The following is a 24933-nucleotide window of genomic DNA, read 5'->3' as shown; positions in this document are numbered from 1 at the left end:
CCCCCGGAAGAGCTGGTGGAAGTGGCTGGAGAGAGGGCTGTCTGGGCTCCTCTGCTGAGGCTGCTGCCACAGCAACCTGGACCCAGATAAGCGGAAGACAATGACATTAGACGAGATACTTATCATCAAGAAGAAACTGTCAATAACATAATTCTCGTTATAATTAGGAAAAAAACCACAAAATTCCCATCATCCTCACGAGCCTACTTTATGTTTAGTGTTAGTTATCAACTAAGACCAACACAAATAACAGGAGTTGTGTTTCCATAAACTGTGAATTATGTGCTTTTCCACAAACTGGAGGGGAGCCAATAATCTTGGCTCTGTTAAGTAGGATGTATAACATGTAGTTCTAAAAAACAGCAGAGGAAACTGAGCATTCTGCTTTTGTGTTCCATCTAAAACTGCTGTGACGTCCATTTTCATAGATGAAACAGAGGAGTAATCTGGTCTCCTCATCAGTCCACACAACCAGACATGCTTTCACATTTTATTGGAATATCTGGAGAGACACAGTAAACAGCTGATCACCTTAAGAAGTATGTGTTTCCATTTCCTCTATTCGCATTCAATCTTTTGCAAAAAACCTCATGCCACTTAGTAAACATTTTCCGATGACGATTATATATATTTATGGAAATTCAACATATGTTCCACGAGCCATCAAGTTGCCATAGTTGATGTGTTAGCATTTTGCTTAAAGCACTACTGTGACCAAGTACAACATCACAAACTGAACTGGTCGTCCTGTTACTATTCTAAAGCATATTGTGTAGGTCTTCTGAGTGAGCCTGATTGAAGTGCTGGCTTACATAACACTCTGCAACTAAAGATGTGTGGTGTCTGATAACAGAACTTAAAACCCGAGGAGGATTTCACCCATTCAATCTGAACAGTCAGCTGATTTTAATATTAATAACCAGATATAAGGACCAAGTGACATTTAAGACAAGCTTCTTTAGTTCTGCATTTATTTTGGAATCCGGAAATTAACATAAAATATTTCTCTTTGAACACTAATAGGCATGTACTTTTACTTTTGAAGCCTTTTAACTGTAACTGATAATTAATTCCACTGACAATTTAAGTGTAAACATTTTTGTCTTTATCAAAGCTGTTCAATTTTTAAAAAAAAATACATGCCAATATATGTGAAAGTACATCTATATCAAGTAACCATATCAAGTAACCAAATCTGCCAGTCTGTGCTACCTTTTCATTCTAGTGTTTTAGTAGTAAGTAAAACTATATTTATGCTCTCTTTCTGTCAAAATGTTTTTTTCCTAGATATTATCTGCAGATAGTGATGGTGGGGGTGTTAAGTGCTGAGGGTTTACAGCAGAAGTCAATGTGGTGTGACTCAGACTAGAGGAGAGAAAAAGACGAGAGAGAAGCATAGAAGAGGAGGATAGAATAGGAAAAGTACAGTGCAGTAAGGGGTGGGAAACTTGGCTCTGTCTTCACTATAAAAATCAGGAAAACAAAAAGACAGAAAAAAAAGTTTATGGCTTTCCCACCCTTATAGACTTTGAAAAACAAAAACAAGCTCATTCTCCTAACATGTCCATATGTAAACACTACTGAGACGGACAAAAAAGCTGTCATTTGGGGTTTCTCTGTTACAAAAATACCAGACATTGTGAGGCATGCCAAAATCATACTCCAAACATTCATATAAGGCATGCAGGCTTGTGTCATTTATTGTGTGGTTTGTGTGCAAGACAAGCTGGTCCTATAGAGCTTAAAACAAGTTGAGCTACTCACATTAGAGTGAAACAAATGATGCACTACAAAGGATGCAAAGAGTAAACTAAGCCCTGAGGTAAGAAATTTTGACTGGCTTATGCCAAGTTTAGTAAATACAAATAAATTTAAAAAAGCTATTAAAATGTTGGAGTTCAAGAAGGAGCAAGTGATTTTTATTTGATGTCATTTGGCAAAAATTCCATTCTAACCTTTCAGCAAATCGCGACAAAAAAAGAAGAAAAAACTAAACTTCTGCACCTTCTCTCAGCTCTATCTCCAGACTGTGGCCAATCAAGTCTTTTCAGAGAGGGATGGAATAAAAACAGGTGACTGATGGTTGTAATGACCAGTTGCTGTCAGGACTTGTCAGGTGCGTCTCCTCTCCTTGACTCATCACAGAAATAACACGACAGTCCAGTGATTGTTTTGGATTCATGTGCCTTATAGTATTATGAAACCACGTCGCATTGTCTTTCTCTGTATACAGCCCGAGTTCAGGATACACAGGAGAGATCAGCAGAATGAGGGTGTATGTTCTCATCTCTAATTTTTGTCTACTCTGCCTTTAAACTTAGACATCGTCCTCATCTCAACACCCCCGCCATGAAAAAAGCGCCAGGTCCAGATGGTTCTTCCTGTTCCTGCAGTGCTGGCTGCTGGTTGGCTATGAGGAGCCCCAGGGGCGGGAGGATGTGACGCACATACAAGCAATTACATCACTAGCTCAGTGGCACCTTGGCAGCCGAAATACGAGCCATGGTGCTACTTTCAGCTCCAGCCAGTCCAGTACTATGTCTGGATGGTGTGTCCATATAACTGGTTAACACTGAACCTTCATATGGATAAGCTGTACTAAATATGTACTCTTGCTTTTATGTGCTCCAGTGTGCATTCAGCCCACTTGAGTGACATAAAGCAGTAAGCTGTGTAGGGTTACTGTGCGCCTACAATCTATCTGCATGTGAGCTAAATAAAATGTCCCAGCATTATGTAAGAGCATTACTAGACTGGGAGAACTGGGGGCCCAATCCTGTGCAGCAGCTAGGCACGGCTAGGCTACTTACAGTCAAACCTGTCACAACAGCATTGATTTAGGCTGATTACTCCACAGGCTGAGATAGTAACTCACAGCTGAATGTCCTCACAGTATTGAGAAAGGCAGCACTGAATCTTGCTGTACAATGGGGAGTCAGATATCTATGTTCGGTACAGCTGGGTCAGCAGGAGTAGAGCTGTTGTACTGAAAAGGCAAAGCACAGTAACATTTATGTTGACTTGAAGTGGTTGTTGGAAAATTAATAGCGATAAATGTAAAACTGTGCTTGCATGAAAAGGAATTACAATAGGTTTGATAAAAGAAATAAAACAGTTGTATATGAGGATGAAAAGACACTATCTGTAGTAGTATATAGAAGTAGTGGAAGTATAGTGTTGGAAAGTAACAGAGTTATGCATTAAAATCTACAATAAATGTAGCCTATCTATGGGTGTATTCAGACCTACTTCATTTGGTCCATTTAAAACGGACTACAGTTATTTCCCTGGAAAGTCTGGACTTTTTTTAGGTGTGAATACAAACGTGAACTCTGATTCGAATCAAAACAAACCAAAGAACCATGTGCCGTTTTGTGCTTGACGAGCCACTGAAGCTGCTGGAAGTAGCCGAACCGCACGGGTAGTCAGAGTTAATAGCAGCAGCCATGAGCCGTGGACAGGCGTCGAGCAATGAGGAGATTAAACGTCTCATTGACATTTGGTCAGATGTCCATATTACAAACTGGCTCCAAACGAGCTGTTCTTGACAGTTCACATTATTTTTGTAAATTTGTGTCTGTAAATATAGAATATATATTCTGAAAATGATAATTGCATGTAGGACCTCCATGCTTGTTTTCATCAACACCCGCCGGTTTGTGATTCACCCCACCCCCGACTTTTCTGTCAAATGCCAGCGCAGTTTGTCACATGTGTGCTTCTGTTTACAAATTTTGGTCCACTAGCAAAAAGTGCAATGAGAATGCAAAATGAAAAAAATAAAGTCTGCATTCAATTCGAATCAAATAAGTGGACCAAAAGACTTTCAAGGTGTGAATACACCCTAGATCTCCTAATTTTAACCTGCATCCATCAGGAATGTATTTCAGATTCACAAAAAAATATATCTATATGAAATATTCAGAGGAAGGAGTTAAATTGATGACCTGGATCAATTGCCTGTAGCTGAACCCAAGGTCTCCAGTTTTTTACTCTATTTTTTCAATTGTTGATTATGATTTTTGTGTAAATTGTGTTTTCGTCTTATAAAAGTACATCCTGTTCCTTTGTGTGGAACCAAAGACAAGTTCAATCTAACCTAACCTAATTGGTAACAGTTAATGAGAAAAATATGTAGTTAAAATACAGTTACTCATAAAAAGTTAGTGGGTATAAGGGGGTTACATCTGGATATTATCAATGAAAAGCTCATTCAGCATTATTTTCCTTTTGAAATGAGAAAATGGCTATTGATGTGGCACAGTGTCTCTGCTGTATTGACCATTTCAAAGCATTGTTAGAAAATTACAATCAAAGAAATTTGATAAAGTAAGTAAAACTATGACTTACTTCATTTTTAACAGGATAACTGGTCATCTGTTACTTATCACATTAAAAAAGTTATCTTCCCAACACTGCTGACAAATAAGAAATGTCTTATATTATGCGGAGTCTAATAGAAGTGAACACCTGTTGTATCTGGTTCTCGCTATGGGGTCAATCTCTGCTAAGGAAGAAACAAAGACCGCACAGGACTAGACAGGTGCTGTACAGGACAACAGTGTATGTCAGTCTGTGTTATCTAGTTCTCTCGTCAGGGAAAGTGAATACTGTGATCCCCTCGCATGCGTCTGGGACATCTCAGGGCAGCTGTAATCTGGCTGAGCCCATAGCAGAAGGCAGGCAGTGGTTGGGTGGGGGTGGTGGTATTCAACTCCTTCAAGGACTAATGGCTCCTAACAGGAAGCACCAACATGCAGCACACAAAATAACCTTACAGAGAAACAGATGCAGAGTGCTTAGGGCTGCCAGCTGACTGAGTCTCTCCAGTATGACTACCTCTGAGGTCATCTGTGTGTATTGTTCAGAGTTGTGACTAAAAGACAGAAAGAGGCAGAAAAGGGGAGCTGTGGTTTGGGACTTAAAGGAGGAGGAACTCACTCACCATTGTTTGCTCTTTCTTCATACATTTCTTTGTATAATCTCATGTTATCTAATAACAAAACGTATTTTTTTATTTGCTACCTGCCTTAATTGTCTGGTTGTAAAAATGACATCAATAGATGGAAAACAGACTAATTTTAAACAGCACGTGGAGACAACAAACCAAAATTGTGCTTTTAAGGGTACAAATAAATCCCAGTTTAACCACACCTCATCGGGAACAGTTTGAAACCTGATACGTGAAGCTTGGTTTTCCCTGACTGGTGTAAACATGGACTGGGTTTTCCATAGCTGCTCTTTATAGGACCTGTAAAAGCTGTCAGTTGAGCCACTGGGTCCAACGGCACAGCGCTTATTAAGGCCAACAGCAATCTGTTGCACTGCCTCTACCGCACAGTCACACTTTCACACACTAACAAATGTCGTCCTGACTCAGAGCTCAACTCAGAGAAAAACAAGGGGGTCAGATGACTCTGGTTAGGCCCCTGAGACTAACAAGTCCCTGTCCTCTACCTCTGGAACAAAAGCGTGGTTCACAAAACTCCACAAAGAGGTGCGAGATAAAGAATAGAAAGTTTCTGCGTAACAAAAGTATAAATTTCCTTTTGGACATTCATACGAACCTACTTTTTCCTATAGTAAATAAAAACTACATCTGAAATATTGAGCACTTTTACAACATTCTCATAATACCTGAGAAACATGGATTCAGTAAAACCTAACATATTTCTAAAAAATAAGATTCAAACTAAAAACCTGACATGAAAAATTACTTAAAAGAGACTGAACAAAAACAAATGAATAATTCAAGATTAAAATAATTATGTTTTGGTAGATGCAATGTTTTGTTCTCATATGGGATTTTAATATTGTTTTTCTAGAGTTATTTTGTTTTGGAGAGATGTCTAAATTCTCTTGGTTTATTTTTTAACAGTGGCTGGTAACACAGCCATTATAGTCGCATCTGTCAAATAAGGGGTCCATTTAATGTGAAGAGTACTGGCACATTTACTTTTCTATGACAGGGCTCACCCTAATTATACCAACCCATCACCCACACTAAGGTTTTTCTCTGACTTTTCAAACCCACCTCATCATGAGGTCAGAGCCTGTGAGAACTGTGGTAAAAGACATGTCTGGACATGTCTAGCACTTAAGGTTCTCCTAGGACCCCAAAGCTGAGCATCAGGACAGTGACACTGGCTACCCTGTGCTAAACTTACGTGACCTTGCTTATGGTCCAGCTACTAAGTAAACAGCTCCTCTCACCACTGCAGTACCCTTGTAGAGAGCAGAGAAGAAGGAGAAAGAAGGCGTCTCAGCTACATATAAGTAATCTGGTATCTCCACCACAGGAATGGTACAGTATGTTCCAAATAACAATAGCACCACATTGTCTTTCTGTCAAACAGGGAGCTACTGCTGTGGAGCAGCTTCTCCTGGCAGGAGCTTTCATAATTAGAACACAACAGCAAGGGAGCCCGTCTGACTTGGTGAGAGTCCATGAAGGGTGAAGAACATACTCACTTTAGTAATGTACCTCAGACCGACAGTTTCTGATCTTTATAACACATACATTAATTATCTACTTACTATCTGATTTAAGAGCATTGTGTGGGCAGCGCAATACTACACTGGTGCATGACACTGAAAATAAACAAGAATGTCACTGGTTTGAAACCCGGTCAAGATTGCCTTTGCTGCACATCATCCTTCTTCACCTTCCCCAGCATTCCTCTCATCTTTATCCAGTTCTCTTTCATAAAGTCAAACATTCTTACTGTTTACCATTCACACTTGACCCAACATGCTATGCTGCATGATTTGGATAGAATTACACTGTACAGTGTCAGTCAGCATGCCCTTTGCTCTGACCAGTTATAGATGTCTGGCTCACTGAATCTATATAAAGGCTTAGGATCTTAAAGGCAAAGAAAGGATAGGGTTAAAAGTCTAAGTCCATATAGGGGGCATGTTTACTCTGTGTGCTGAGGAGCCCTACTACCATCATACTGTGCTTTTAAACAGATCCCACTAGGGCCAGTCAGCAGTCAGATTGCAGTTTCATAATCTATGCAAACACAAAGACTATCCTTGATCGACTGCAGTTAATCTCATCATGACCGAGAGAACAGTGCCACTTCACTGATTCCAAGTACGACCTATTGTGTTGCTGACAACTCATCAAGGAGCCAATAGCCATGCACAATCAATCTGCAAATGATTGATTCATTTTAAAGAATAAGATAGATTATACAACAGCTTGTTATTACATTAAAGCAGGCATGAAGAGTAGGTACAGATCACACATCTTTTACAAATTACTGCAGTAGTAAAATTAGCATAATTACACTAAAACAAACAAGGGTGTCCCCTCTGTTCCTGTTTTGCCTCTGCAGATACAGCAACATGTAAACAGGTTGCAGAGCATAAGGTAAGGACCTTATTTCAACAACAGGGTGGGTGTCAGGAACATTTTGCAGCAACTTGGTGCAAGAGAGTGTCAAAACAAGACCTACAGGAAAAAGAGGAGTGGTATGTGTGATGTGAGATTCTGCTGGCTTTTTATTTGTTGTTCACAAAGGGAAAATAAACAGCTGGCTTTAAGCGTTGATGTCCAGAAATGGAGCAGCTAATACATGCTGTATGTACATGTCCTCATTTAGTCGGGTCAGGCTTTGTTAATTCACATAACCAGTGACCAAGCTGACCAGCTGTTACATAAGTCCCCGGCCTGATTCCCTCTCAAGAGGAATGGGTACAGTTAGTCCAGTGAAGCTGTGAATTTACAGCTTGACCACCAGCTGACCATTAGGTCAACTAAAAGATGCGTGTGAATCTGTTTGGTGTCCCACATACCTCGCTCAGGCTTCATGTTGTCCAGTGTCATCAGGTTGCTTTCAGTGTCTCTGGCAGGGTCTTCTGGGTCTTCTGTCACACACACACTTTGACAGCAGCACGACGCTGTCTGGACCCGAAACCCACAGTGACTATGACCTGCTGAATTAGCTAAGCAATAATATCAGCTGTGAAGCCCGTGTGTTGGTGCCAGCTGCCCCCTATCCAACAACAAAGCATTGCTTTGTTAGCATGCTACTGTACGCGTCCATCGAGTCGCACCGTATTGTTCAACTGACTAATACAAAGACAGCTGATAGCGAATGCCAACGAGCGGTTAGTCAGTTGTCAATATGCTTGCTAGCAGGTAATCAATCTGGCTGGGGGTAACTGAAACTGACTACTCTTACAGTCCGTCTCAAATTCCACCACCTGAACCATAGCTCCGCGATGCATTTCTGTCTTCTCTCCACTAACGTTGGCTCCTCTCAGCGACAGTGCCAGAATAGGAGGATGCTAACTCAGCAGTGTTAGCTCAAAAAACCAAACACGGCAGCCAACTAACTAACCTATCCTTACAGTATGGTTAAGCCAATGGTGACAAGGACCTCGCAAACATCCCAACCCCCAACGCAGCGCAGGTAGCCACAGCTCAGCTACGAACGCGTCCACCGATGCCGTTGACGGTTTGGGTATTTACGACAGGAACATATTCACCGTCTCGTGCTTATAACGGATGGCATCAGGCGGATATTGTCCACTTTCTACCCATCCACCGAACTCGAGCCTCCGCCATCTACTTCACGATAGAAACGCCACCTGTGCTGACTTCCTTTGTGATCTTCATTAAAACTTTTCAACCCGACTACAAATAGCACGACTACTGGCCGAACGCTTCGGTAACGACGGAGGCGCTTTTCCCGAGCCCAGTGCGGACTACTTCTCGCTGTTTGGTGCTGACAGGTTAACCGGCTGGTGGAACTAGCGGACTACACCGATACTAATACTAGTCAAGCGACTTGCGGATGAAAGGAACAGTGAGTCCTTCTAGTCGTGATGCTTACAGTCTGTCTCCCCTCCTCACTTCCCTCCCTACTGCTTGTCAAAACAGATCAGTGCAGCTCCAGTCACGTGTCCCAACAACAGCCCCACTCGTCACTTCCCTCTCTGCCAGCCTCGCATGAACTCGCAGCCATAGCAACCACCAACTTAACAACTGCGACCAAAACTTCTCTGGAAAGCGACACCGCGTCTAAGGAATAACTGGTCCTAAAACCCAACACCGACATGAATATTCCGCTAGAATGTCACTAAAAACGATGACAGCCTTTGTCCGAATAGTAAAAGAAAACAAAGAGAGGGGGTTCTCTCTGTGAGCTGATTGGTCAGTAGAATTCAGTGCGCGTTCACGTGTGCACGTGAAGGTTCGTTTTTTTCCGACGTGAACATTTTGTTCTGGCCTGTTTGTCGTGTACGGAGACAAAGATCGTGTATGTAAGGATGATGCTGCTACACGTCGTAGAACGCAGAAATCATAACAAAGCATAAAAGCCAGTGAAAAAGTGCACACAGTATGGCACATAGTGAATGTAAACGAATAGAAATGATAAATATGGATGCTGAGGTTTTTCTGAGTGATTGAATGGGGTTCTGTTTGGAGATGGTCACGAGGAACACTTTTTAATTATTGGTGATGTTTTCTGTTTCTAGTGTGGATGTGTGGCTTAAATGTATATTCCTTTGTTACCTGCTGCTGCTGTCTTGGTTAGGACAAGAATGGTTAAATACTAAAAAAAAAAAAAAAAAATGTGTTTATAAAACCCATTTTAAAACATATGACCAAAATGCTGAAGCTTACAATCAGACACATAAAGACAGAGAACTTAAAAAAAAAAAAAAAAAAAAAAAAAAAAAGGAAGAAATTAGATTCAATCCACACGAAAGATAGTGAAGCAGCCTCATATTAACAAATAAAAACTGTCAACTCTAAACTGATAGACTTATAGAAAGACATATATACATTTTTCCCTGTCTATATGAACTTCAACCAAAATATGTTTCAAAGATTATTTTCATTTCTAAAACTGTGCACTTTTTACACTGAATAACAAAAAAGGGCAAAAGCCAGTGGAAAAAATCACACAAATATACAAATTCAAAAATTTACACATACAAACATATTCCACATGGACCATCTGAATGAATGGGACAAAAATGAATGTGGATGTAGAGATTTTACAGACTGACTGAATTGAGTTCTGTTTAGAGATGGTTTTAAGGAGCACTGTCGATGACACTTTTAAGTACCCTTTAAAATCAGTAGTAGTATTTTATATGTTTGTTTTTGTTTAATGCAGGCTATGTTTCACTGTGGATGTATGACTGAAATTTCTATTCTTCTGTAACCTGCTGCTCCTGTTCTGAAACTAGGTCTTGAAAATGAGTCAGAAGAGCCAAAGTGAATCAAAACGATACAACTACAATCAGACACATGAAGACTAAGAACAGGAAATAAATATAGAGTGGAGATTCCTTTGTTCAAAATGTTCATTGAAAGTTATTTGTTTGGTTATTAGTTTGGTGATGCAAATTAGATGTAAAAGATACTTAAATAGACTCATTTTAAGAAGCAAGATCTCAATTGAAAGAAGTTACAGAAAGATTAACAGATTCAAAGTTTTCTGTCCTGCCTATATTAACTCAAGAAAAAACACAATTCAAAACTATTTTTTCATTACTAAAACTGTTGACTTGTAATATGGAATAATAACACAGATAACAACAAAAAAATCTCTTAAGAGGATGTCAGCATGCATTAAATGTCAAAACATAAGAATACTTTTAAATAAAGGAAGCACTACTGATTAATAATGGTGAATAAAAATATGTCATATGGAAGCTATTTAGATTTAGGCTTTTTTTTTTTTTTTTACTGTTGTCAAAAAAGCAAATACTTTAAATTAATACAACTGTCCAGCATTGGCCCATTGTGATTATAAGAGTCACTACACACTCACCAAACACACCACTTGAGGGAAAATTCCGCTGTCTTAATCCTGACTCCCCGAAATGGTAGGACCAAGGTCACAGTCTTGTACTTCCAACAAGTTTTTCCCCAGTCTAACATTTTCATAAGCACGAACCAATAAGTATTCACTTTGTATGATGTTAAAGTGCAAAATAGGTCTAGAATCAGCTTGGTCTCAAACAATGGCTTTTGTACAAATAAAGAAAGGCAGAGGCAGAGCTCTTTGTTTTAATCTCTCCTCTGTTGAAACCTTTTGGAACAAAAGCAAAGGCCAAAATGAGGACACTAGAAGCTGCTTCACAAATCTGTTTGACAGCTGTAATAGTGTACATTGTGTGTTTTTGTTTTTGCTGCACACACAGACTCTGTGGAATCTTTTTTGTTTTATAACTTCATTACTGGCATAATGTTTTATCATCAGATAAAAGATTGAAGCACGTGAAGACTACATTTATCAAAATGGTAAACTGCCGTACTTGCTTGTTTCAGACAGAGACTGTAGTAGCCCGGAGAATGTGAAAGTCCACAATAACATTTACCTACCAATTGTCCACAGACCTTTATCTCACTAGGGAGCATAGTTCACAGCATAAAGCCTCCTGTCACTGATTTACACCAAAATGATCAATGCACCCCTAACTGTGATTCTGACAATCCACTCCTAACCCAAACATGACAAACATGCAAAAATAGACTACATATTTAAATATATAAAGATAGAATAAAGGAAAATTCTCCAAAAATGTAGTGAATATAATGTCATTGAGTTTCTCTTAAAGACATGTTGTGCCTTATACATAGCAACAGGAATGACCAGAGGCTAGTATGAGCTGTACTCCTACTCAAACTTAATATTTTTACTGATTCATTAGTCCTGCATCACAGCCATGTATAATGATGTGTGCTCTTCTCAGTTATGTCTTGCAGTGATATGCAGGACTAAAAAAAAAATCTTTAAATACTGAGACATGTAATCAGTGTAAGGGTATCATTAAATAAGCCCTGGAGCAACAACTGTACTCCTGGAAGAATCTGGATAATTTACATAATGCTTTAAGGCTTTGACTTTCAGTACAAGACAAAGTGTGCCTGTGTTATTTTATTCCAATTTCATCTATGAATATTTTCACTGTTACAATGTGCAATGCAAAATTCCCTTGAACAACACTGGTAAGTGCAGCACAAAGCAGACTGTCCTGAACCTGTGAAAATGCATGTCACAGCCCCATCTACTGGTTAGAAATAAGTAATGCAGGCGATAATAGATGATGCAGGTTCTTTCTTTCTTTCTTTCTTTCTTTCTTTCTTTCTTTCTTTCTTTCTTTCTTTCTTTCTTTCTTTCTTTCTCTCTCTCTCTCTCTCTCTCTCTGTTGTTAAATAATCATAACAGATATTAAATAGCTGAAAGGGCAGCAAAAGCAACAATCCTGGGACAAATGTTGTATAAATAAGAGTGCACCAGGACTAAATGAAAGCTGACACATTGCCAGGTATTGTATCTCTCCTGGGTGACTGTCTGATGACTCCATCTATCTTTTACACTTCAATACATGTATTCACTTTCAATTTGACCCATTTAAAAGACCAAAAATCTCAGAAAGAGAGAAAAATCAATTCAATTGATTTGTTCCGGTTTATTATATCTAAAAGCCATAAGACGAACCTTATGACAAACTGTCCATTTCAGAGATATTTCACCTATGTTTCCCTACAACAATTTGCCTCCAGAGGCTTTGAATCAGTGTAATCTGAGTTCAGCATATCACATTAGGGCGATGCAGCACATTTGTCAGGTTTATCATCACCAGGAAACCAAAGTGAGAATGCATCTATAGCCACTTCTCTTTCTTTGATCCAGCATTAATTTGTAAAATGGTTGATGGATTGGAGTTTGTGGATGGTTCATTTTGGTTTGCTGAACCAGTATATCTTTAAAGCTGAAAGTATAACATGTCATGGCTAAATCTGCTTAGTCAGACTTTGGTTATATCTTTACTTTGCTCATTTATAAGTTATGAGTTTGATCTTTTTGAATAATTTAAAGCACTACATTAGCTGGCTTTTCAGTACTTCCATTCTTTAATGTGGTCTCTGTTCAGCAACATCAGCTTTTCACATCCCTGTTTTCCAGCAATATCATTTGTTGAACCTAAAAATATCTACAGTTACACACAGTTAGTGTAATTATGCAGCGTTAAGAAGGATTGATGTGTACACTGCAGCCTATGACCAAGTTGAAAATAACGGGGTATTTTAACATCTGGCATCTCTGTAAAAATAGCAACATGAAAGAGGGGAGTTTTGCAGGTTGAGGACCACCTGGTTTTATTATATTGGGAGATGAGTTGTAGTAACATCTGATTTTAAAATTAAAAGACAATTTTTGAGATAAAATAAAATTCTGTCTCTGTTGCTTTGGAGATTTTATCAAAATTTAATACACATAAATTCTGAAACCTAAGCTGAATTTGCACGGTTGATATTATTTCTAATCACAAATTACTATATGACATATGAGGCATTTGATGGAAAAGAACAGTTGATATTAGAGATGAAGCTCCCGACCCTGAAGCATCTACACTATGAACTACCCACTGAACCTCTGTATCTACTTGTCATGCAGGCTCCCATCCATGACAGACTCATATGCCTGTTTGTCTTGTCCTCTACTTCCTTATCTGATTTGATGCTTTATTGATTCAATTTGCCTGTCTGAGCAAGAAAAGAGCATCCTTCCCCCACACACAAAATATTATGAATAACAAGAGCCAGGACTCAGAAGCTGGAAATACCAACAGTTTATTTTCTACTTTTTGTGACTACAGAAATGTTGAAACATTTGAACACTGAAAAAAGCTGGATGACATCATCACTTGCTTCTCAATTTTCTTTCTTTTTTCATTTGCTTAGCAATCACAACAGATGATATTGCACGGCACTGAGAAAGCAGTAGCAAAGCCTGGGAAATAGCAATGACAAATCAAGTCATGGGACATGGAGTTATACATCTGAGAGTAACACTGACAGTATTGCCTCTCTGGCATACACACACGCGCACATTCTCACACTCACACTTGCACACAAAACTGAAGAAGCATTGTGAGTTGAAAAGGTACAAAGAAAGAGATCAAGGTTGACAAGAGCACAAGGCTGACGAGAGCAATGAGATTTCATTTTGAAATGCAAGTGCAAGATGAACTACTACTGTAATCTATTCCTAAATGTCTATGACAACAAATATGCTTGTTTATCAAAACCCTTCAAGCATCTTTGTATATGAATAGCTGGAGGACACCCCTCTATGGGTGAGAAACTAAGTTCTCCAGCGTTAGAGATCCAGATGATTGTCTTAGGCGCCGCAGTATTGTTATGGGATTTGTAGCCAAGCTACCCATCATATGGGAACTCCTTTACAACAAAGTAAAAAACAGAAAATATGACACTGGGGAAGAAATAGGTCCACTCTGCATCATCTGTTCCTTCTTAGATGCAGGCCAGTAGAACTTCTCCTTTATTAAAAACATTTCACATCCTCTATCCTAGGATGTAATGACTGCATAACATGATGATGTATTCTGTCATGGACATTTTGGTGATGACCTTCAGTCCTTGAGCATACTGTGCTGTCTGAGCGTGACTGAGAGGAAACAGTGCTAACATTAAGGCCTCTGAACACCAGAGGGAGTCAAACTTCATTGTGATGTGCACCAATCAGCCACACACATGCAAACGGCTTGACAATATGCAGTACAACAGATTTACCAAAGGATGAACACCGAGATGTACACAGACTAAAGAAATACATGCACATAACAACGTGCACACGCGCACACACACACACACACACATACCTGCACTAACTGACGTTTAAATAGCACAAACACACTCATCCACAGGCAGAAAATGAAATACACAATCCAGGTGATCGTCCCGGTACACACTCACACACTGATTCCTTGGTAAAGTTCTTTGCAGTTTTATTAGACTTTGCTCATAGTCATTACACGAGTACGTACCAAAAGAACAGATACTAGATGGAGCAAGGCAGCAGTGCCAAGGCAATAAAAACAGACCCAGCTCCATGGCACAGCCCCTGGCAGACCGGCTGCCCAGCCTACACTCCACCTCACTCTGTGCATGAGACAGCAAAGTGAGTGGGACTTGCAGTCCTCGTTTCAAATGCTTCAGATTGTACATTGAACAGGAGATTCCCCACATGGTAGAGTAAGCTTGTCTACAAAGCCCTACGCCTTCTACATTCTATACCCGTGCGAATGGCAAATCAAAACTCAACAAGTCTACCTCACAAATGCCAGTGCTTTTCAACATTATACATATTTTTTTTCCAATTTTTGGTTTGTTTTAAAATCTTTGGATGTGCAGTAATACCCATAAAATAACTGTTTTTAAAAAGTCAAAAGAATAGAAAAACACACACATACACACTGCTTTTTGCCAGCTGTTCAACAAAGTAGCTCCTGTATGACTTTGTCTGCACTGGCAAATCATCTGTCTGGGTTTCTGGCAGTGTTTAAAACACACATTGAAATGCCGGCTAGGATTTAGCTGAAGAAGAATACAAACTACTCCTTTGTTATATCTAAGCATGGGAAATAAGGCTGTAACATAAAACTGTCTTTTTGGTTTGTTTTTTTTTTTCCAAAAACCTACTATATACAAATCTAGAGTTTCTACAAATGCATAAATTAAAGCGGTGGTTAACCAATACAAAAAATGCAATTAAATTAAAATCACAACACAGAAGTAGAGAAAAGGGAAAATATGAACACAATATCACAGCAGTTGGTTTTACCCTGTAAAAGCAATAGTCTACCATCATAATATTGGCATAACCCAATGTCTGATAAAAAATACGCTTCTCCCTCCATCCCTTTAAGTTTCACACATCAACCCTGAAACTTGTCCACCGTGACTCGAAACAGAGCACTTCTGCCAGAAAAGAACTTCAAAATAGATAATCATACAGCTTTTTGAAGTAACAATAACAATTACCACACGAGAGGAGTTCTGCCTTACTCACAGATAGACGTCTCAATGCAGAACTCAAAGGAATTATTACTATGAGGTATTCAGAGACATTGGTAAAGACATGCACGGCCAGAGTGTTGGGCCTTTCTACACACAGCAGAGAGACAAGGATGGTTTAGGGGAAGAAGAGATGAAGGGTTTGGGGTGAAGGGGCAGGGAAGAGGGAAACAAAGACCTTTGGTTTAATCTGTAGAAGTGGACAACAGAAATTCCTTTGGTATGTTTTCATTGCATGGTTGCGCTGGCGAAAGCACCACGGTGTGATTAAAAAAAACCTTTTCCTTGTTTCTTCAGTAGTGGCCCTTCTACAGGCTGAGGTATTCACAGAGTCAAAGGTGAGAGGTCAACAGCGGTTTAACACTTTGGTTCAAGCAAGGCACTCGTCCTGGGAGTTTTAGAAAGATTGCAACACGTCTGCTTCTACTTTCAGGAACATGTCTGCCTATAGTTGAGTCAACAATTCTGCCCATGGCTATGTAAGCTTGTCTGCCTATTGTCATGTAAAGATGTCTGACCTATCTGTTGGATCAATAATATCAACCTATAGATACACACTGAGAGGCAGGGCCAAGTGGAAATAAAGCTGCAAATAAGACATTGGCAGGGTACTCCATCAACTGCACACATCATTTTCAAAGGATTGGGGGACCAAAATGAAACCAATCGAAATCAAAGTATTTTGTATTTTCTACGTTTACACACGTATCTGTCCTTTATGCCAACAGAGAGCTAGAAATTAATTCTTGTTTCATTTTCTAACAAGCACTAAAGAAAACTCATCAGATTGCTGGCGAGTTAGCAGTACCCCACATGAACCTGCAGGCCTGTTGTGTGTATCTATGGCTAGATCAGCATATCTGCCTATAGCTACATCAGCATGACTATCTATGGAGCTGTAATCAGAGCACAGATGAAGCAAGAGCACACATAGTAGGGGTGCATGGGTTGAGTGCAGGTGGGAGGAGGAGAAAAGATAGAAGAAAGGAGAGTGGAATAGCGAGGAGAAGGGGGGAGGGGAGACATACAACATCTTTTAACACCACTCGTAGAGGCCGTGCAATGAGAAAAAATCTTTGGTTATCTTTGGTATCATCAAAGTGATAGAAATCACGTATGGAACTTGAGTGAGGTAGCATCTTTGGTTCACACTATAAAACATCAGCAGGTCTTGACACATTTTTGTTTCTTGTTATCTTTTTGGTTTTCATTCAGAGATGAAGAAGCAGCTCCTTCTCTTGCCTCTCCTTCAGCGCTTGTTATGATGAATGTAGCGCTGCTAACCCTGGCCATGAGCAGAGGAGGATGACGGCAAGGGGCCAGCTAATATATCTAATGCTACGCTGCGCTGGGCCAGCCCTGTGTAGTGCTTTCCTCCTAGTGCTGAAATGCATAGCTTACCGGGAGAGCAGAGGAAGGTTGGGGGCTGGGGATTGGCAACAAGATGGGGTGATTTTGTATTCAGGTGACGAACTGACATTGCTGTGTAAGTGCCAGAAAGTGATTTCATCATTGACATCATTCCCTCCATCCAACATCTTTGATGAGGAGATAAAATCAAATACATATGGAGCACAGGGGCACAGTGAAGCTCTGAATGCTTACTGTTAAATGTGGTGACACAATTTGTCCCCAAACAAGACATCCCTGCCTCTTCACAATGTCAGGACCTCACCAGAGCCAAAATCTAGTGTTTTTGTCGTTGCAGAAAAAAAATGTTGCATGGATTAACCTTTGGCTGCTGGCATTTAAACATGTGAACTAAACCTGGGATCAGCTAAAGAGGCAGCGAAAGATGGATCTGCAATGATTACTCTTCACAATGAGCATTCACAGTAACATTCAAGACTGATTGTGAAGATACAACTGGGATATTTAGTTTGATTCAAGAAGGCATTCATAAGGCAAATGTCATTCATATGAGTTGATTTTCAGGATTATGATATAGCATTTCTATTTGACTGGAACACAAATTGGAACATGCCTCCAAATGGTGTATGGACCATGAGCAGAAACATCCTCTTCTCTATGGTTCCTAAATAACAGTCTGTCTTAGGAGGTAAGGGAGGAAATGAGGTAAAAATACTCAATAAGATTATCAACTACAAAATATACTCTTTGGTCAAATTACTTTTATAGCATGTTCTTAAGTAGTTTTATTTCGATGCTGCATGACAGGTTCAGGGGTGTAGAAGGCTTTGGTTTCTCTCTAAATTATTTAACGTTTCAGCATGTTGGAAGAAAGCACTACCATGTGGGTTGAGGTTGGGGTTCTGGTTTTGGTTTAGGGTTAGCAGTCTACGCTGGGCATTTCCCTGTCTGTCTGGAATGCTTGATAGAAAGACAGACAGCTGGGCAAACAGACAGATAGACAGACAGTCCACCGATCCAAAAGGTTGCACAACAATCCATTCGCTCCTGTAGGATTTTTTTCATTAAAGTTGATTGGCCAATCCCACTGGAGCTCCACATTCTGGCTGTTTTTCAAGGGCGTGGACAGCTGCAGATCAGACTGCCAATAGGCTGATTAAACCTCCATTTAGGGACCCATCATTAAAACCAACCAATCAGATTAAAGATAAGGATGGTGAATGATAGACTGATACTTGTTGGGGAGGTGGGAAAGGGGGGGTGTAGTAAAGCTAAAGACCAGTGACAGTAAGTGTGTGTGAGAGGGGGTAAAACTATAGTCTTTTTGCAGTATGTTACACATAAATGTGTTGCTGAAACAAACATTTCAAAGCAGGTCAAACAAGAAGTCTTTGGTTTGTTTTTTCATCTTTGGATACTATAAATATCAATATAGTACAGGTTTAAGGGCAAAACGTTGCTTCAAGGTCTTTTTAAGTTTCTCTTTGTTTCACTTAAGTTTTTAAAGCTTTCCACCGAGGTTGAGTCAGTCCATGAGTTGGTCAAATCAGTCCGTCTTCAGGCTTTGGTGCAGGCATTGGGGCCGGAGTTGGCTGAGTGACCGGAGCCGTCGTCCACCCACTTATCGAGGCTCCGGCGGCGTGCGTTCATAAAGAAGTTGCTGACTGTGGCCAGCTCAAGGCCCAGCTGCTGGGCAATGGTGAGCTGCAGCTCTTTGGATGGACGCTTGTTCTCCTTGAAGATGGCGTGGAGCGTCCGCCGCTGTACATCTGTGAACACCAGCCGGGGTTTCTTTGTCACATTCCCCCGCTCGTTTCTGCCGTGATCCTGTTCTTTACGCTTACATGCTGCAGAGAAGTCAACAGAGAAAGACAGAGAGGTACTGTGAGACAAGTGAGAAGATACTTGAGTAAAAATAAAAATGACTACACTTGTTACAAAAAATGGATATAAAATCTTTACATCAAATGTCAGGTTTGAAGTCATGGGTTAAGTATAAATAAATCCAATTTATGATGACTATTAACATTTCAGTTGGTCTTGCAGCTAAGACTGATACTCTAATGTACTTATTTAAGCCAACAGCTGTGAGGCAGAATAGTTCTTGATCAGTGCCAGTTCTTTTGGATGTTTCTGGTAGTTTGGGGAGTCTAAAATTGGTAATATTTCAGTGGCTTTATTTTTCATTCCATTTTTATATCTTTCCAATATACCATAGTCTACTATAAAATGTTAATTCCACTAACTTCCATTTATCACTAGCTACACTGTCAATTATTCCGATGTCCCTTTATGTTATTCATTAAATTAAATGTAAGGTAATTTTCTGTTATGACACCAAATGATCAGTACATTTCTCCATCCAAAACTAAAACAACTCATTTAAATACTTGCAAATAAAACCAAGCTGTGCTCTGTTGTGTTATGAAGCCTAAAGAGGATACTGCATACCTTCACATATAGTAGGTGAGGTATTGAGACATCCAAACTCAAAGCTGAGTGTAAAATGTACGATGTGTGTCTTCAGCTGTGACACATAAAGGTGCAGCAGTCTGCACATGAAAGAGAACAGTTGGACCTCTGTGCCAAACATCTATTTACTCCTTCACTCTCCAATGATACTTGGGGAGAAATAGCCCATTTTTCCCCTCATTTTGTCCGTGAACCCCAGCGACCCTTGATGGTCTACCGCTAGTCGTGCTGGAGAGCAGTCAGACACAAAGTCCGTCAGCTGGGGAACAATGAACGCTGTCCACGGTGCTGAAAGCAACGTGACGCTTCAATAACCCACAGCTGCGCAGACCGGAGACCTATCATCTAATATTGGAAAGTCCTTTTCGGGAATCCGTTTGACAGCAAATCAAATCCCCCTTTAGCTGATATCACATTTTATATAAATATATATTTTCTCCTTCACCACCCCCCGTCTTCCATTTCATCAAGTCCAGAAAGGGGTTCCTCAGTGTGCAGGGACCAGGAGGGGGCAGAAGTGGGCTGCTGGAGCGAGGCCTCATAAAGGCTCACAGGGGAAATTAATGAACGGCATATTCTAACCACAAGACAATTCTTAAACCAGTGCTGATTAATTTTGCAGCAGAATGCAAAATGAAGAATTCATTAGAAAACTCCAAAGAAAAAAATGAAACATGAGGAAACCAATTAAACAAAGCAGTGAGATCCATATAAAACACAGAGAAACAAAGGTAGAAGATTGCATAATCTGAACGGATATTACTATTAATAAAAAATTGCACCAATAAAATGACCATCCCTATGTTCCAAAACTGAAACTGGATGTAATCAATAATGAGTTTAAAGCATTTGACTGTATTCTTACATTCCCTAGGTCCAATTTTGGAGTTAAGTAAGAGGATAGCTTACATAAAGGTTAATAAAGGGGACTGAAATTAATATAAACAGAATTACTGAATCAGTAATGGCTGACTGTGCCGATCCCATTCTCTAACCTCATTTCCAGCGCAGACGTCGATGTGTGCTAAAGTACATTGCAGCGGCCTTTCCTCATGACCATAAACTGGAGGATAATTGTGAGTATGAGCAGCTCGGTGTCTCCAGTGCTGGTAAATATTAACAGAGAGCCGGAGCTCCTCGTGTAAGAGCTGCCATAAATCAGTGGGAGTGAAGGCCACTCAGACAGCAGGAGCCCTGCACAGATCGGCCCGGCCCGGCCCGGCACGGAACTGGGAGGCCCGGGCTATGAGGCAGGAGCTTTCCCAGGGCCAGAGCGAAATAACAACGGCCTCGTTATCAGGCTAATCACACACACAGACACAGACACACACACACACACACACACACTGCTGCTGCTCCCGGCTAATCATTACAAACACACAGATAACTCCACACACACATACACACACTTACACAAACTGCACACACTGGGCCCACTGACATGATGATGATAGACCCGCGTTCTCACAGAGCACACGAGAACAACAAACAGACCTCTGAGCTGCAAATGCTGCAAATATTCAACTGGACAAAAGGGGAAAAAAGGTTTTTGACCCACGCATTCTGTAATTCACAAAACACAAGCCTGAACAGTTTATTATGTTACAAAAGCATTAAAAAGACCAGTGTTCTGAATTCATGGTTGCACAAAATCATAATAATCTCTTTACAACTATCACCTATTCTATTCTATTCTATTCTATTCTATTCTATTCTATTCTATTCTATTCTATTCTATTCTATTCAAGCAAATTCAGGGGGATAATTGAATACGTGGGAAAAGGAGAAAAGGCCCGAGATTAATTTCAGAAGCCTAAAATCAATACGTATATCACATCTACTTCAGCACACGATCACATAGTTCACCTAGAAACGATCGGATCAATAAAATAGCGCTCAGCCTATTCTTTCCAGATTAATTCATTTTTTAACCGTGATTTATTTATTATTATTTATTATTTACCCTCCAGATACCAACATTTTTGTGTCTTTTTGGAGAAAGGGGTATAATTTGACTGTAATTTAATTTTATTCGGGAGGTTTTTGTTTTAATATGAACTTAATGTTTGCACACAAACATTTCTGAAGTGGGAACAAAACACATTTGCCACAGGCGTATTTATTGTCTTAAAAAAAAATCATAAAAATAATTTAACAATATCAATAATAAAGTCTCGTCTTCAGGCACCACCGCCACCAGTACCACACACCCACACAACAGCAGATGGGAAAACTGAAAAATAATCAATTGCGATTACACGTCCACGGACACGCGCACAGGCACAAAGGCACACGTAAACGCACGCACTTTCCACCACGCAGTCGCGGCCTCACTTTTTAAAAAGTCAAAAAGCCCATTTGTAGGTCATTGATTAGGCCTATAAACGTTATAGGGTGACTGCGAATGCGCACGCGTGATTTGGGCCTCATCAGCGCGCCCTAATTGACTCGTGGGTACCTCAGGGACAAATTAATACTGAGGTCTATCAGCTAATTAGACAAACCTCAGTCAAGTTAGTTAACAACCAAAACAGGTACACACATCCTCTATTCTATTCTATTCTATTCTATTCTATTCTATAGACTGATCAATTCAACCAATGGAAGACACTCACCCCTGAGTAAATAATGCATGAATTTACTTTTAGTTTTAAATATAGTTTATCACTCTCAAGAACACGTGCAAACCCACTCTTTTCCATCTATTTCTGTTTACACCAAGGACAACGACAAAAAAAAAGGCTGATCAGTTGCATGTACACCAAAATAAACACATTCCTAACGATTTCTGGGCAAAGGATCAGCTTACGCACACAGTCCAGCGGTCGATATTTTGAGGTAAAATGACATGAGCACTTGTTTCACACAACCCCAAAATCAGTGTAGAGACAAAAATGGGATGCGTATTGATAACAAGCCACTGATTTGAAGAACTTTTTTTTTTGTTTAAGCCACTTCAGACGTTACTTATCAGCCTGTTTCATGATGAAGTTGACCCCCATCCACACATACATGCGTAAAATAAAGCAGGAACTCACAGAACCTCCCTGGATCTAATGACATGTTCTATCTCAAATGCCAGTAGCCTGTCTTTTATAACATCTTAACTGTGATGACTGACAAGCTATTGTGATAATTTTGGACACATGTCAGTAAGTTATCAGCCTACAGGAAACATTTAACCTGAATTCTCCTCTGATGTGGCTTTGCCCAGCTTTAAGACTCAGTGTTTTCAACTGCTTCATGACCAGAAGTAATGGTGACTTTTGTCTTTAACCCACCTGACCTGTCTATTGTTTGGAGTAACGTTCAGGGCAAGTGTTCTTCTAATGTGATGTAAGGAAATCTGATTTTCCTTTTTTTTTTTTTTTTTTTTTTTTTTTTTAAATCAACAACACATTCAAAAGAAGAAAGCAAAAAAAGGGGGGCTTTACCGAGGCTTCGCTCACCTGCGAGCCTGAGCGCACTCATGCGTTGGAACTCAGGCTCCTGCAGCCATTTCCACATGCGGCGGAAGGTCTCTCTACCGGACTTGAGCTTGGACCAGGGTTTGGGGTTCCTCAGGAGGTCGGAGAGGGTCCCCTGGGACCTACACAGGACCCGCTGAGCAAAGATGGCCTGAGGGATGCTGTAGCGCTTGAGCTCTGTGGTGATCCTCTGCGCCACCTCTTTGGTATTCACCTCCTCCATCTGTCCCCCAGAAACACCACCCCCTCCACCGCCGCCCCCTTGCTGCCCGGGCCCGGAGGCCTGCTCCCGGCTGTTCCCCAGCCCCTGGCCGTGCCCCTGCGCGCCAAGGTGGGCGTGCGGGTGATGATGGAGGCCGTTGATTTGTACCATGCCCGCTGAGGAGCTCATGTGCTGCTCCGTGTGTCTGCCGAGCATGGCCGGGTGGTGCGCCTCGAACCCACTGGGGGTGAGCATCTTTTCCCCAGGCATGGCGGCACCGGGATGAGCGTAGGGCGGAATGCCGGCCTGGGACGTGTGTATGCTGGCCAGACCGGAACCAGACAGAGGGGAGAGGCTCTGGCCCATGCAGGGATCCTTGTGATGATATGCGGGATACAGACTGTTCATAGGCGCCAGACTCCGGTCCTCGCGCATCAACGTGAAGCTGCCGCTGACATTTCCGGGGATCCTCTGGTGTGTATGAGGGTGAGGATGATGAGGATGGTGGTGGTGGTGATGATGGGGAGGAAACTTGTCGGACACGGTGGAGATGGGAGGTAAGGGCTGCAGGGGGGTTAGGGTAGTGTAAGTGCTGCTGGCACTCATGCCGGGGGGGGCTTCGCACATGCTGATGGCTGAATGCAGGTGTCCGGGGTGGCTGGGATGATAGTCGCCGCTGTCCAACAGGGTCGCCATGCCCATAGCGCGGTGGCCGAGACCCCGGGGGCTCGGACGGGAATGCGGACTGTGGCCACTCAGCAGCTCTCCGTGACCGGCTACGGACTCATGGCTCACTCCGTGCAGGTCGCCAATATTCTCCATCGACAGCTGTGCGTTCATGATCCGGGCAGCGCTGTGGACAAATCATCTATGTGACCTACCGCAGTTAGCTTACGTCCAGAAGTCCTCACGTCCAGTAAAGTTCAATTGTCTTTTGTTGCTTTTTCTCTTGCAGCAGCTTTTCCTAAAGCCTGGAATCTCCTCTAATATTTACCGACTTTTAGAATGTCCTACCTCTGATGCGGTTTCGCACAATGGAAACTCCAAATCCCCTTTTTTCTTGATATTTTTTTGTTATTTTTTTTTCTGCTTCTCCTTACAATTCAAGCCCCCCCACCGCCAACCAGCTGTCCTCGCGCTCCGGTCGGGTGCCGCGCCATCTCTCTAGTTGTGTGTCTCGAGCCCCTCTTCCACCGCAGCACAGATCAATGCTCACACATGCGCACTGTGGACACCTATCTCCTCCCGTTCTCTCTCACTGCCTCTCTCTCTCTCTCTCTCTCTGAAGCGCACGCATACGCCCCTTTACTCTGACGTCAGACACCTTATTAAGGAAGGGAGGTATCAAACCACCTGCTAAAAGCCATTCTCTCGATAACCCATATTCAGCATTCTGTGACCAGCAAAAACATAAACGAACCTTTCTATAACTAAATCTTCACTAAGTCCACCCATGTGCATGGTGTGGAGAAGAACCTGCGTACGTAAAGACCAAATGTTTATTCCAAATGTTAAAGTGATTAGACAAATAATGAGGCTTTATCTTCGTGCCTCCTTAAATTATT

The 24933-nt window shown here is 41.0% G+C and overlaps 2 protein-coding genes across 3 annotated transcripts in view; both read right to left on the bottom strand.

Annotated features, from left to right (window-relative positions):
- Window positions 1–9101, bottom strand: part of atosa (atos homolog A) — a 36394-nt gene extending 27293 nt beyond the window's left edge. Inside the window, exon 1 of the mRNA XM_030130804.1 lies at window positions 7804–9101. Coding sequence (XP_029986664.1) covers window positions 7804–7834 — 31 coding nt within the window. The 5' untranslated portion in view covers window positions 7835–9101. The remainder of the gene's footprint in view (window positions 1–7803) is intronic.
- A 5669-nt stretch (window positions 9102–14770) lies between these two features.
- Window positions 14771–24508, bottom strand: onecut1 (one cut homeobox 1). Of its 2 annotated transcripts, none has more exons than XM_030130805.1 (2): window positions 23134–24508; window positions 14771–19074 (listed from the first exon to the last, which is right to left on the bottom strand). In XM_030130805.1, exons 1-2 carry the CDS (start codon window positions 24206–24208, stop codon window positions 18785–18787), a joined length of 1365 nt encoding a protein of 454 aa, XP_029986665.1. In that variant the 5' UTR covers window positions 24209–24508; the 3' UTR covers window positions 14771–18784. The 2 variants fall into 2 exon arrangements, with proteins under 2 accessions (XP_029986665.1, XP_029986666.1); XM_030130806.1 differs by having other exon boundaries at window positions 23149–24508.
- Window positions 24509–24933: the final 425 nt, after the last annotated feature.

The sequence above is a fragment of the Sphaeramia orbicularis genome, chromosome 3 (genome assembly GCF_902148855.1).
Source record: "Sphaeramia orbicularis chromosome 3, fSphaOr1.1, whole genome shotgun sequence".
Lineage (NCBI taxonomy): Eukaryota > Metazoa > Chordata > Actinopteri > Kurtiformes > Apogonidae > Sphaeramia > Sphaeramia orbicularis.
The sequence above is the reverse complement of the archived record's forward strand: the minus strand, read 5'-3'. Positions and strand labels throughout refer to the sequence as shown.